Here is a 13,112-nt window from a genome sequence, read left to right as displayed (position 1 = left end):
TAGCCTAGCACTCTCACTTACAAAGGTTAAGCTAAATCTAAGAATGTGATCAATGTGCTCTTCAATGGCTTGGAGAACTTCTTCTGAGTGCAAGAGGCTTCTCACAGACTCGAGCAGCCTCTAATAACCCGGGATGAGACCTTATATAGGATAGAGATTCACTCCAAACCATTACATACTTTTTCACTGAAAAGTATAAAGCGTCGGTTTAACCGTCCACACAACCTGCCCACTAGCCGTTGAACTCCAACTGTCACCTTTTGCTGATGTTATTGCACCAACATCTTGCACCAACGTCCGTCGGTTCAACCGGTGCTGAAGACTTTGCTCGGGAACCTGAAAGATATCTAAACACCTTAGTGGGTTTTGGTTTTATATGACAAAACACATGTACATTTAATCGTGTTTATCTAGCATGTGTGCAGGTGTTGAATTTAAGAAAGCAAGTACGACCCCTCAAAAGGAAATGAAAAAATGGTGGTTGACATTTACTTGAAGAAGTAGACTTTTATTTTATTTTTGAGTATAGAAACCCCGTACTATCAAGAGGGACTTTGATCTGCAGGTTTTGACTTAGAACTAGTGCTCAAAAGAACCCATACAAATACTTATAGTTACAAAAATCACTTTAAAATGATATCCTTGAGAGTGTCCCTAGTGAGTCCGGAGACTCCAGGTTCGGAATATCTGGACACACAGTCTGGAGTATCCGAACATATACCCGGAGTCTCTGAGTAACTATACCCCGTCCGTAAATTTCTCTGAGTCCAGAGTATCCGAACCTCAATGTCCAGAGTATCCAGACATATACTCGAAGTATCCGGGTACTCTTTCACCAACGACTGGTTTTTGTGAGTGGGGTATAAATACCCCCCATACCCTCAACAGTCACCTCTCTTGCCCATTTTTGAGCGAATAGCCTTATAAGCTTTTTGAGCTGAAGAGCCTTATAAGCTTTCTAAGAGCTCTCTCATTCCCTCTCTTTATTTCTTGAGAGATTCTTTTGAGGGATTCAAGTGAGAGTGTAGTAAGAGAAGTAATTCATGCTATTGACGTGTCATTCCATTCTCTTGAGCACTTAGTCTTCGTAAAGCCGGTGGGTTCAGTTTGTTACTCTTGGAGTTAAGTGCTCCTAGATGGCTAGGTGTGCTTGTGAGTGCTCAGCCACATTGTGAGCTCCACAAGAAGTTTGTACTCGCCATCCTCTTGGAGAATTTCATTGTAAGTGACCTTGGATTTGAGCATCGGTCTCGCCCTTGGTGAGGAGCATAAGGGTTCTTGAACACCGTCTCTTGAACTCTTTCTCAATGGAGACGTAGCTCCTTTGGGAGTGAACTCCGGGAAACATATCCTTGCCTCTTCTCGTCACTTTACTTTGAACTATTGGTTATTTGAGACTAACATTTTAGGGTTTGTGGTCGATCTATTATTATAAAAGTCTCTAGAGAAAGACAACTGATGAGAAACACTCCAAATGTACCACTAGCTCTTCTAAATTTACTCGATCTAAATTACAGCATCAGTATCTTTATTTTTGTGTAGATTGTTTCATACCCGGATAGTCCGGACATTATCTCTGAAAACTCCGAACACAAAGTCCAGAGTATCCGGACATATATCCGGAGTATTCGGACATCTGTGTTACTGAAAGTGTTCAAAGTGTTTTAAGTTTCAGATTAGCCTATTCACCCTCTCTAGACATCTTGAGGTCCTTTCAGAACCCCTCTAGAACCAAAATATACATACTGAATAACCACAACATATTTGCACCGACGGCTTCTTTTCTACCTTCGGTTTAACCAGTGCGGCAGTGCCTCTGTGTTTCTTCAATTGATCTACATGGCACTTGACTGATGCACCGACGCATTCAACCGATGCTCCGACGGTTAAACCGGTGCTACTGACTTCTTCTTCACTTGATCTCCAGTTCAGCTGACAGATGCATTGTTTGGTTCATATTTGATGTTGTCTGTTCAATCGACACATGTATTCATGCTGAACTTTGTCCAAATCATCTCGGCTGTCATTTTCACTATAACTTGAACATCTTAACAGCGATTTGGACCATCTTGTATATGGATTGGATTCCATCCATGGAACCTAGAAATCCTACAAACTTCTACAAACTTGAGTTCTCAAACCCGTTAGTCTCATTCACTGTGTTATCACACAATTACAAAAATTACAACTATGACCTAATAGGATCATATTCCTTACAACATATATACAAACCAATGCACACCGAATATCTGATGTTTCGGAGAGGGAGACTGAGCTACCAGATCTCTCGAATAATTAGGCAAGCATATGGCCTATCAACTGAAAGCATAATTATCAGGAAATATGAACAATTATATTGAGTTGGAGAATCCTAACCCGAGAGGTTACACGGTACCGTAAGAAATCCGACTAATTGATTCACACTAAGTTTCGACAAATATTGACAACTTGACTAAAATTCAGTCGATTTTTGAAACTCCAACCACTAATAACTTTTAAAATATTTTGGTAACATAAAAACATACTCGCGTAATTGTCTTAAAAGTAATTTTGTCCTCACTAGCTTGCTTGCTTTCGCTGCCGGATTAAAACATCTTAGGTATCACGCTTAACCGTGTAGTCGTGTGAGCCTTACCTTTTTGGGCACTTGGCTCCTCGCCCGGGCGCTCAAATTAGTTTGTTTGAAATTTGAAAAGAGGGTAATCTGAAAAGTTGACCAGAGAAATTGTTCATTTCCTGCTACAATTCACATGCAAACGAACTGGTCTTGGCCCAATATGAAAAGGGCCTTTCTGGCACTCAACTATTGCTTCGGCCCAGTTCAAAAATGCTCATCAAGACCACCATCACCGTCCATCTGCGATCTTGCGGATAGATTTGTTCACTCCCCCGGTTAATAGGAAGGGGATCTTCTTCGCCGGACCAGCCGCTGTCGCGCTACCCGCGAGTTCCGAGCAAGGATTACAAAACCGCTCGATAATCGCGATTATCGGTGAAATTTATCGTTACCGATGCTAGCTGAGAACGTAAACCGACTGGAATTTCGCTAGATTTCAATGAAAAATTCAAAAATTTAAAAAAATTTATAAAAAGTAGAGAACTTATTTTTATAAAAAACTAGACCTTCTCTTGATTCCAGAATGTTGTCACATGTTGAAAACAACAATTGTTTGCTTAGGAAAAAAATATTTTTATCTAACTACCCGTTACCATCCACTAACTCATGCGATTAAGGCCGATTTTCGTACGATTAAGGCCGATAATCAATATATATGCGGCAATTATCGATGATGCTGCAGCTGGGAGCGAGGGAGTTGATCGTGGCGTCGATAATCGAAGAGACCGAAGAATGATTAAATTGATATGCCGAATGCCTTCATGTATGGACTATGTGCTTGCTAAGTTTGTACGTGGCTTGTATAGAGTATGTACTCTTGTTTCTATGCACTATGAGGTTTGTATGAACTATGCACTCTTTTATTTCTGTGAACTATGAAATTTGTATGGACTATGCACTCGTTTGTTTATATGAACTATGCACTTCGTGGTTTGTATATATGTGCAAATTCATATGCTTTATGCAATTTTATGGGCAAAATATGTAAACATGTTTATTTCTTAGGCAATTCTATATGCAAAATTGTGCATGTATGTGTAATTTATCTAATATAATATAATACATAACCTAAAAAATTAAATGCTATCAAACCTTTATTTTTTTTCCACTGCCAAAATATATTTTCAGTAGGCGAAGCGATAAATCGTTCAGTTTGCATCGATTATCGATAATAAATTGTTGAATTTCATTTTTTTGAATTTAGGTCTCTTTACCAATCGGTTTTGGCGATTTTTCACCGATTTTCAACTGATTATCGTTACCGGGGCTCACTGATAGCCGGTAATGTAATTCCTGGTTCCGAGACCTCCAAATTCCGGGGCTTCACCGCACCGAACCCCCATGCCATGAGCCCATGAACTCCGAAGCGCTGATCCCTCGTCCTCCCGCGGCGCCCCGCCAGGTATGTCGCCGCTACCGGGACCGCCCGCCGAACGGCCCTCTCTGCCTCTCCCCATTGCCCACTACCTAGGTTTTGTCTGACGGTTAGCGCTTGCAGGAATCACGGACCGCTTGCTTGGTCTGACGGCGTGAGGCGTCACCGGGATGGAGGGCGGGGGCGCACGGGTGTCGCCTATGGCGTGCGGCGCCCGGAGGCACAAGGCGCTCGCGCCGTGGCGCTTCCAGAGCGCCTTCGTGCGGCGGGAGACGAACCCGGGCGTTGTCTTCGATGGGGATCTCTGCGGCTCGGAGACACTCCAGATGAGCTGCGACACGGCGGCGGGCGGCGGGCTCTCCGACTCGCTGAGCCACAGAGGCGGCGTTGATGGGGAATTGCAGGTCCCCGGGGATAATGAGGCCCCCAAAGGAGGCGGCGGCGGGGTCGGAGGGGATTACGGCTTGGATGGCGTCGACGGCGATTTAGTTGCCAAAGAGGGCGACTTAGCTGCCAAAGTGGGAGATTCGCTGCCCAAAGATTGCGAAATTCATGAGGGTCTTGAGAACGCCAAAGAGGGAGATTCGCTGCCCAACGATTGCGAAATTCATGAGGGTCTGAAGAACAATGGAATCACCGCAGTGCCACATGGGGCCAAACCTAGCAACCTGCCTGGTTTAAATTGCAATGCTGATGCTGAGGAGAGAAATTTCGTGGGGAAAGATTGCAATTTGGAGGGTTCCAGGACTGGTGACGATGCTGAGAGCAATTTTGTGGGGAAAGATTGCAATTTGGAGGATTTCAGAACTGGTGTACCAGGTTTAAGAAAGGGGCGCAAGGCAGTGGCCCCATGGAGGTTCCAGACTGGGTACAAGCCCAAATGGGCACAAGATTCGTTATCAGGAAATAGATCAGGAGAAACTGAAGAGCCAGCATTCACGGTCAGAGCTGGATTGAGCAAGCGTGCTCCTGTCATGGCAAGCAATAGCCCTTGTCTCAAAGGTTTGGCTTCTGGTGGACAGCGTTCTTTGAAAGTTCAGAAAGGAACCAGTCCAGCACCGAAGAAGAGGAAAGTTGACAAGGATGATCACAGAATTTCCTTGGTCAGAGAAAATGTGTTGACTAAGTTGCGGGAGTTTCGGATAATTTACAAGAAGCTCCTGGAGGAAGAAGAGGTCAAGTGTAGGGGAAAAGGGCATGGTGTGAGGCCTGATATTGTTGCTTTCGATATTTTCAGGGAGAGGTTCTCTGCTGATAATGATGACATGAGGTATGATGGAAGCATTCCAGGAGTTCGTATTGGTGATGTGTTCAATTCCGCCATGGAACTTTCCGTTGTTGGTATACACCGTGCACAATTGTTGCTAGTTGATCACATCAAAAAGAAAGATGGGACGTGTCTAGCTGTCAGCGTCGTGTCGTATGCACAACCTTCTGCCTTTGATAGTTTCGATTTTCTGTTACATGTTGGATCAGTGGCTGCCACGTGTGATCAGAAGTTAGAAGGCGCTGACATGGCACTACAGGAGAGTATGGACACTGATACGCCTGTCCGTGTTATTCATGCATTAGTAACTGAGTTTGGTGATGACTGCCGACCTAAACAGCTTACTACTTATGTATATGGTGGTTTATACTTGGTTGAGAAATTCCACAGAGAAAAAACAGCAGGAGGTCAGTATGTTAATACCTTTCATCTAAGAAGAATGTCAGGGCAGAAACAATTCAACATACAAGTTCTGAAAACTAAAAAGCTGGAATCATTTGATGGCACTTTCACTGTAGACATATCCGGAGGTCTTGAGAAGGTTCCTATTTCTGCTATTAACTCTATATCAAACGAGTACCTGATGGCATTTCGCTACATTTCACAAATACAGTATCCCCTAAAGTATAGGCCAGATCCTCCATCAGGTTGTGATTGTGTTGGTGGATGTTCAGTCTCTCAAAAATGTGCATGCCTAGTGAAAAATGGAGGGGAGTTCCCCTACAATGATATTGGTGAAAATTTAGAAGACAAGCCTCTTATTTATGAGTGTGGGCCATCGTGCAAGTGCCCTCCTACTTGTCGCAATAGAGTTAGCCAGCATGGAATCAAGTTTCGCCTCCAGGCCTTCAAAACCAACTCAATGGGGTGGGGTGTAAGAACTCTTGACTTCATACCATATGGAAGTTTTGTATGTGAATACATAGGAGAGCTACTGAAGGATGAAGAGGCACAAAAAAGGAAGAATGATGAATATCTATTTGCTATTGGAAAGAACTATCATGATGTACCTCGTTGGAAGGCCCAGATCAAGACTATTCCCTCACTTCAGAATGGCCCTACTGAAGATGATGAAAATGGCTTTGCTGTTGATGCATTGAATCAGGGCAATTTTGCAAGGTTCATCAACCATAGTTGCACCCCCAACCTTTACCCACAGAATGTCCTCCATGATCATGATAACATAAGTATGCCTCATATCATGTTTTTTGCTTATGAGGATATTCCTCCCCTTAAAGAGCTATCATATGATTACAATTATGAAATAGACAAGGTTTATGATTCTGATGGCAACATCAAGATGAAACCATGTTTTTGTGGATCTGCTGAGTGCACTGGACGGTTGTATTAAATTTAGTCCCTTGGAAACCTTTGTATTTTTTTGTCTATCTAATGAATGTACTGTACCTTCTTTGTTAAGATGGAGACTTTTTTCTGCATGTTACTTGTCTTGTAATTTTACTATTTTAGTTTGCAAACAGTTCTTTCTTTAAGCATCGGAATGAGTGGTATCATGCAAATTTACTGTTTTTGCTAACCTCAATCCATGTGATCCACATTAACAAATACCTTATTTCATCCTGCCCACCTGCACAATGTTTCCCCATTGATTAATTACATTTTAATATGTCTAGTATTAAATCAAGGGGAATCAAGGGGTTATGTTGACCCATTACCAGTAATAATCCAAGATTATCATTGTGCGCCCTATCCGTGATGCTTGTCTTTGTTCATTACTTTCTTTTTATTCAAATTATATGTTGCTTAGTGTGGAGTGTCTACTGGATCTGAAAGGCACACGTGATGCCATGTTCAGCTTCTATCTAATGAACATCATATCAGAACCTAGAATCCAACGTACACTCCTTATAGTTTTAACTAGTACTGCGCGAGCTAATACCCTGAATAAAGAATCAATTCAAACTAGCTGTTGTCCTCTGGACGCTTCTTTGTAAGTAAGCTTCCAGGAATGTCTATTTATAACTTTATGGGCACAGTCTCCTGGAGGAGGCTATATAATGGGAATTCTGTCTAATGCTACCTTGGTCATCTTGGATGGAATCTTGATTAGCATCTTGGGTGTTTCTTGAACATTGGGATAGCTTGATTAAATTGCTCATATGTCTATGTGCACAGTCTGAAGTTGCTGAATTTAAACCAATGTATTCCCTTCGTCCTAAATTATTAGTCGTTTTGGCTTTTCTAGATACATGGATTTTGCTATGCACCTGGACATAATATATATTTAGGTGTATAGCAAAAACTATGCGTATAGAAAACCAAAACGACTAATAATTTGGTTGTAATATGACATATGTGCATTACCTTCATCATTATCTAGTTTTAGCTGGTCCTAAGCTTATTTTTGATTTTGGAACCTCAGCAGTGTGCTGCAAGGATCCAATTATGTTCCATCAGTTCATCGATTTTACTGATGTTTGATAAAGAATCATAATAGCAGCAATATTGGCAAAGTGTCGTGAGAAGATACTGAACAATGTGAGTTTGGCAGCATCTCTATTGTCTGTTGGAGTCGGCCCAATACTTCTGTTTTCGTTCCAAATTTGTTCAGTCAATAATTGGTAACAATGCTGTCACTGTAGTAAATTGGTAATACCTTCTGCTAGTTGATTGTACATCAGGCAGGGGAGTGATCTGCACTGCCATCAGCCAGAGAAAGGTAAAGCATCAGTTGCATAGCCCCCAGGAGGCAGGAGCATCATATACACTGAAGCTCGTATATATAATATGTTTCTTACACCTCACCTCGTATTCAACTCTTTGCATAAGGACGCTTATGAGTTGTGACGAGAAGCACGGCAGATGACACCATAGAGGCACTATACTACATCGCGCATAGCTACATATTTCTGCCATTGCTAGACCAAACATATTTTCTGCCATTGCTGGTTATCATCTTCTTATGGTTGCAGACAACGACGGGCGGCTTCAGTTGTTGCCGCCACCGTCCTTCCGCGCTGACCTTCCGCCGCGGAAGTGGCCGCGCTTGCTCCAGCCTCCGCCGCGGAAGGGTCCCTCGTATCCAGCCCCATCTCCGTCTCTGGCACCGGCACCAGCGCCGCCGTGTCTACCAGGGCCGCCACCGCCGAAACCGCCAGCGTAGCCGCCATATTCTTCGCCGTTGCCAGCTTCTCCATGCTGACCGCCACCGAAGCCACCAGCAGAGTCGCCACCCCCGAAGCCACCAGCGTCGCTACCACCGTAGCCTCCAGAACCGCCGCCGCCGCCGCCGCCATCTCCAAAGCCGCCATGGTGGTCTTTGTACCCGCCAATGCCGAAACCAAACGCCTTTCCACTTCCCGGTCCACCACCGCCACCGCCTCCACCTCCACCTTCACCTCCGCTGCCTCCATAGCCAAACCCGAACCCGCCACCCTTCCCGTCAGGCCCCGCAGCCCAGCCCCAGCCATACTCCCACGAACCGCCATCGGGGCTGGACCCGTGGCCGGACCCGGAGTCGCCGGTCCACCCGGGCGGCAGCGGCGGCCCCGTCTGCCTCGTCGCGGGGTCCGTCTCCGCCGGGCCGCCACCCTGCTTCTCCCCGTCGGCGACGCCCGCGCACTGCACGAGCGCGAACGCCAACACGAGGAGGGCAAGCGCAACCACCAGCGCCCGCTCTCGCAATTGCTCACAGCTTCTGCCCATCGCTTTGCCACTCCCTCCAACAAAGCTACAAGCCTCTCGCGCGCTTATCCTTTCTTGGCCTCGTTGTTGTTGTGGTGTTGCTCGAAAGCTCCAAGCAGCCGGCTTCTGCTTTGTTGCCGGGGAATGGATGCCCCGCGGCTAATTTATAGCGCCCATGCGCCGCGCTGGTAATGGAATGGGGTGGAAAAAAAATCTGTGCACGAGATGGCGCACCACCGGCCCATTCAGGAGCGATCTGCCTCTGCTGCTGCTTTTGGCATGCGCTTTGCCGCGATCGTGCGTGCTCCCTGTGCTTTGCGCCGGCCTGCGTAAATACTGAAAATCTCTAGCAAAGGCAGCTTTCAGGCTTATCTCCTCCGTGACCGCACTGGAATTGCATGAAAGGGAAAGCTTCCTCGTTTATCCGTTGTTGGGGGTACTTGTTTTTTTCGTTTTGGTGTGCGTGCTGGCTCCGGTCGCCGATGCCGAGAGCTCCCACTCCCGGCTCCTAGTCCCGTGAGCCCGTGACCTGAAGAATCCGGTAGCTGTTGTCCGTTGGCTAGTGTCGACATGCTTTGCCAAAGTTGCAGAAGAAGATTTTGGGCAAGTTTGGGGGCTGTTTGGAGTGCCGCCTAACCCGCCACGGCGTGCCTAACTTGTGGCGCTCAAAACGGCCGCCACACCTGCGGTGGAAAAAGTGTGGCGCGCCGTGGCGGGTTAGACGGAACTCCAAACAGCTGAGGTGAGCCAGGCTCGCATCTACGAGCCAGGTTGACTGAACCAACACGTGCAAGATAAATAATAATTATTTAGTTGGTTATACTAGTATATTTTATATTAATTTGAATTAAAAAGTTAAATACTAAGACCATGTCTGTTTTGTTTGAATCTACGGTATATTACTTATTATTGTCTTATTAAGCCTTAATCTACTTTAGAATCACTAATATCCCTTAAAATATGCTAATTATTAGCTAATACCATCATTAACTTACTAAGAGCATCTCCAAGAGTGCTCAAAAAATAGAGTAAAAATATAGGTTTTGAGACTTTGCCAAAAATTATTGGGAGTGAAAAATAACACCTCTTCCAACAATTTCCAAAAAATACTTGCCCAAAAGTATTTAAATGGTGACACATCATCAAAAGGTGGGCCCAGTCTTGATTATTCTCACAGGAAGATTAGCGAACGCTGCTTCCTCTTGCCGATATTTCTTCTCGCTTCATCGTCTTCCGTTTTTTACTAAGTCCGCCTGTATCCCTTGACCAATCATGTTGTGCCGTCTAGACTGTGCCGTCTAGCTATTGATCTCGTAGATGCTGTAGGATCTAGTAGATTAATTGGCCAAGTTAGGATTGTTGCTAGCTACGCACATCATGGAAGCATTCAGTGGCGCAAGTGCATAACCAAGGGAATCTCGCCAGATGAGTCGCCGTCTATCGCTGTTTCAAAGTTTATTGGATGAATCATCATCGGGCGATGATGACGAGCCTATTCTTCTGCTGCTGAAACTGTGCAAAATTATTCTCAGTCTGCACCAAAATATGGGGATGTAAATGCAGACAGAACTCAAATAAATGGTTGAATCGGCTTGTTTTACCAGGAGAGACCGTCTAGGGAGAGGATCCAGCCACCAGCAACGTGGAGGGGAAACACGTGGGGAGGCGCGGGAAGCGAAGAATTAGCGGGCATCGGCGGCAAATTTCAGGATTGGGAGTAGTTAGCGCCTGCGGATATCTAGTTTGGGATTGGGTTGGTTGTGGGTAAGGAAAAAATTATAGAATTAAGCCACTGTTGGAGCGCTGATTTTCAGCTTCATACCTAAAATCAATTATTAGGATTGTTTTTTAAGCACTTTTGGAGATGCTGTAATGAACTGCATCCGGTGAGCCCGCCTCCGGAGAAATGGATTTCAATCTCGTTTTCCGGGAGCCAGGCTCGCTGGCCGCTTTTGCATGCCGCCAGCCAGGCTCACCCCTCCACCACCCAATCAAACGTTCAGCTATTGCATCCCTGGAAACTGGACACGGCAGATGCAGGAAAGCAAACGCGCCCTTTGATGGCGAGGATGCGCAGGTGGCTCGGCTGCGTTCGTCCTCCGGGAATTGGCGGTGGCCCTGAAAGCGTCTAGCTAGGCATCTATCGTGCCCGTGAGCGCGCGCATGGCGCAGACTATAGAGACTAGAGAGTGTAGAAGTAGAGATACAGCCATTGCCATTTCTGGAGCGGAAAGCTACAATAGTGCTCCCTTGCCCGCAAATGGATGAAGTCTGAATCAGCAAGTGCCACCTGCGAGATTCGGTTTGCTAGGCAGGAGGGTGGCCGATCTCGCTCGGTGCTCTGGCGGCGAGGGGCAAAGGCAATGAACAACTGAATATGAAACGACAGGGTGTGCCGAAGGATTGATATATTTTTTAGAAAAAGAAACGTCTCCAGCCTCTGCAACCACATACAGCTAAGTTTTTAAAAATTCTCAGCACATAAACTGAAAAAATAGTGAAAAGAGTACACAAACGACTTGAAGGAATCCAAAGCAAAGTCTATTATTGATTCTCCATCCATTCTTAGCAAAGATATCCAAGTCTATTACTGATTTTCCATCCATTCTTGGCAAAGATATCCAAGACGACAAACTCCAATGCCTTGCTTGCCAAACAGATAGTCTTCATTATATCCTCACGCTGTAGCAGGGATCAAAATCGCAACCAGTATGCTCCCCTGAACAAAGCCTATATAAATAAATGAGGTAAATTATTTTTCTCAAAAATCAAATCATTACGTGTACACCAAATCGTACACATTAGAACTGCAGCGCCAACAAAAATCAAACTTCTCTCTTTCTTGCTTATGTCCGTTAACCAATTTCTAAGCATATGCGCTATTGATTTTGGTGGGGTTAACCCAGTAGCTACATGAACAACTCTCCAAAATAGATATATAACACAAAATAGAGAAATGTGAGGGTAAGAGGCTGCATCCCTTTTAGATATTTGGTGTTTGTACTTGTTATTTGTTTTGCAAAACATAGAAATGTTGCACTCCACACAATAGAAAATGCGATAATAGCTGCTATAAAAATAAGCATACGAAGAAGAAAAGCATAGGAAAACTTGACCTGTATAACTTTGGAAGGTTTTCTCTCTCTTTTTTTTGCAAATTTCGCAATAAACAAAGAAGAAAATTAAGATTAGTGTTGTGTGAGGACTCACTTGACATGTCTGGATTTAGAGGACGCCAGGGAGGCTAGTCAGTAATATGTCGATGACAGTTAGTGAAGTGTTATTGGTGATTGATGTCCACTAATGACCGCGAGTTTGGCAGCACGGAGCAACTGATGACTGCAGATCTGGCGGTGGCGGCGACCGATGCCCACGAGCTTGGCTGCGGGGAGCGATCGATCATCATGGATCTGGTGGTGGAAGGGGATGATTACCATGGATCTGGCGGCAGCAGCTGCTGGTGACCGCGGATCTAAAAGAGGGAGAGATCGATTTACCATCGATCTGGTGGCAGGAGTGACCAATAACCACGGATCCGGTGAAGGAAGTGATCGATGATTGCGAATCTGACATCAAGAATCGTCGGTGGCACCGTATTTGGTGGCAAGAACCGCTAGTCACCATAGATCAGTCGACGGGAATTGCAAGTGACACCAGACTTGGTGACCAGAGTTGCTATGACCATGGATTTGGCGATGGGAGCCGTCGAAAACATACGAGGTCAAGAGCCGCTGAAGTTAAAGAGGAATAAGCCCTAAGTAGGCAAAAGAGGATGAAGGAGAGGTGGGTATTGGACAAAGGAGGAGTGCTAGCAAGGTCTCGCCAACAGCGGTGGGGCGTGGGAGATGGTTATTGGATAGGTCTCGATGTACCTACTGTAAGTGTGGCGTCGGCTAAAAAGGAAAACAAAGAAGAGTGAAAGGAAGGAGGTGGAGTGAGGGGATGGCGGTATAGAGTTAAAAGTCAAGAAATACCTTATGTTGGCACGGCCAAGTATCTCTCTTAAAGGAACTTATCGAGAAATGGATTGTCCTCGGAAGTTTTTCCTGTGGATGTATAATCAACCGCCTTATGATAACCATTCTTTAGTTAGTTAGGTCAGTAACTCCAGTTGTTTCTTTACAGGGGTGGAAGCTTTTGTATCTAGATAGGCTTGGCTAGTGTTTGCATCCTTTCTCCTCTAATAAGCAATAACTGTTGCCACGATT

At 45.1% G+C, this 13,112-nt stretch overlaps 2 protein-coding genes and 1 long non-coding RNA gene across 3 annotated transcripts; 1 reads left to right on the top strand and 2 right to left on the bottom strand.

Moving 5' to 3' along the window:
* Positions 1-3,926: 3,926 nt before the first annotated feature.
* LOC112879818 (histone-lysine N-methyltransferase, H3 lysine-9 specific SUVH5-like) lies at positions 3,927-6,755 on the top strand. The gene is made up of 2 exons (XM_025944229.1): positions 3,927-4,019; positions 4,116-6,755. Exon 2 carries the CDS (start codon positions 4,163-4,165, stop codon positions 6,608-6,610), a length of 2,448 nt encoding a protein of 815 aa, XP_025800014.1. The 5' UTR covers positions 3,927-4,019; positions 4,116-4,162; the 3' UTR covers positions 6,611-6,755.
* Positions 6,756-7,934: 1,179 nt separating this feature from the next.
* Positions 7,935-9,206, bottom strand: LOC112893786 (glycine-rich protein 5-like). Its single transcript, XM_025961283.1, has one exon. The coding sequence runs from the start codon at positions 8,923-8,925 to the stop codon at positions 8,209-8,211; it is 717 nt and encodes a 238-aa protein (XP_025817068.1). The 5' UTR covers positions 8,926-9,206; the 3' UTR covers positions 7,935-8,208.
* A 2,089-nt stretch (positions 9,207-11,295) lies between these two features.
* On the bottom strand, positions 11,296-12,837 carry LOC112899418. The gene is made up of 2 exons (XR_003230051.1): positions 12,115-12,837; positions 11,296-11,634 (listed from the first exon to the last, which is right to left on the bottom strand). It is a non-coding gene; the product is annotated as an uncharacterized LOC112899418 (long non-coding RNA).
* Positions 12,838-13,112: the final 275 nt, after the last annotated feature.

This window comes from Panicum hallii, chromosome 1 (assembly GCF_002211085.1).
Source record: "Panicum hallii strain FIL2 chromosome 1, PHallii_v3.1, whole genome shotgun sequence".
NCBI lineage: Eukaryota > Viridiplantae > Streptophyta > Magnoliopsida > Poales > Poaceae > Panicum > Panicum hallii.
The sequence above is the reverse complement of the archived record's forward strand: the minus strand, read 5'-3'. Positions and strand labels throughout refer to the sequence as shown.

What these genes read in the sequence shown, in the direction of transcription:
- LOC112879818 (XM_025944229.1), top strand. Translation starts at nt 4,163, where the DNA reads ATGGAGGGCGGGGGCGCACGGGTGTCGCCTATGGCGTGCGGCGCCCGG.
- LOC112893786 (XM_025961283.1), bottom strand. Translation starts at nt 8,925, where the DNA reads ATGGGCAGAAGCTGTGAGCAATTGCGAGAGCGGGCGCTGGTGGTTGCG.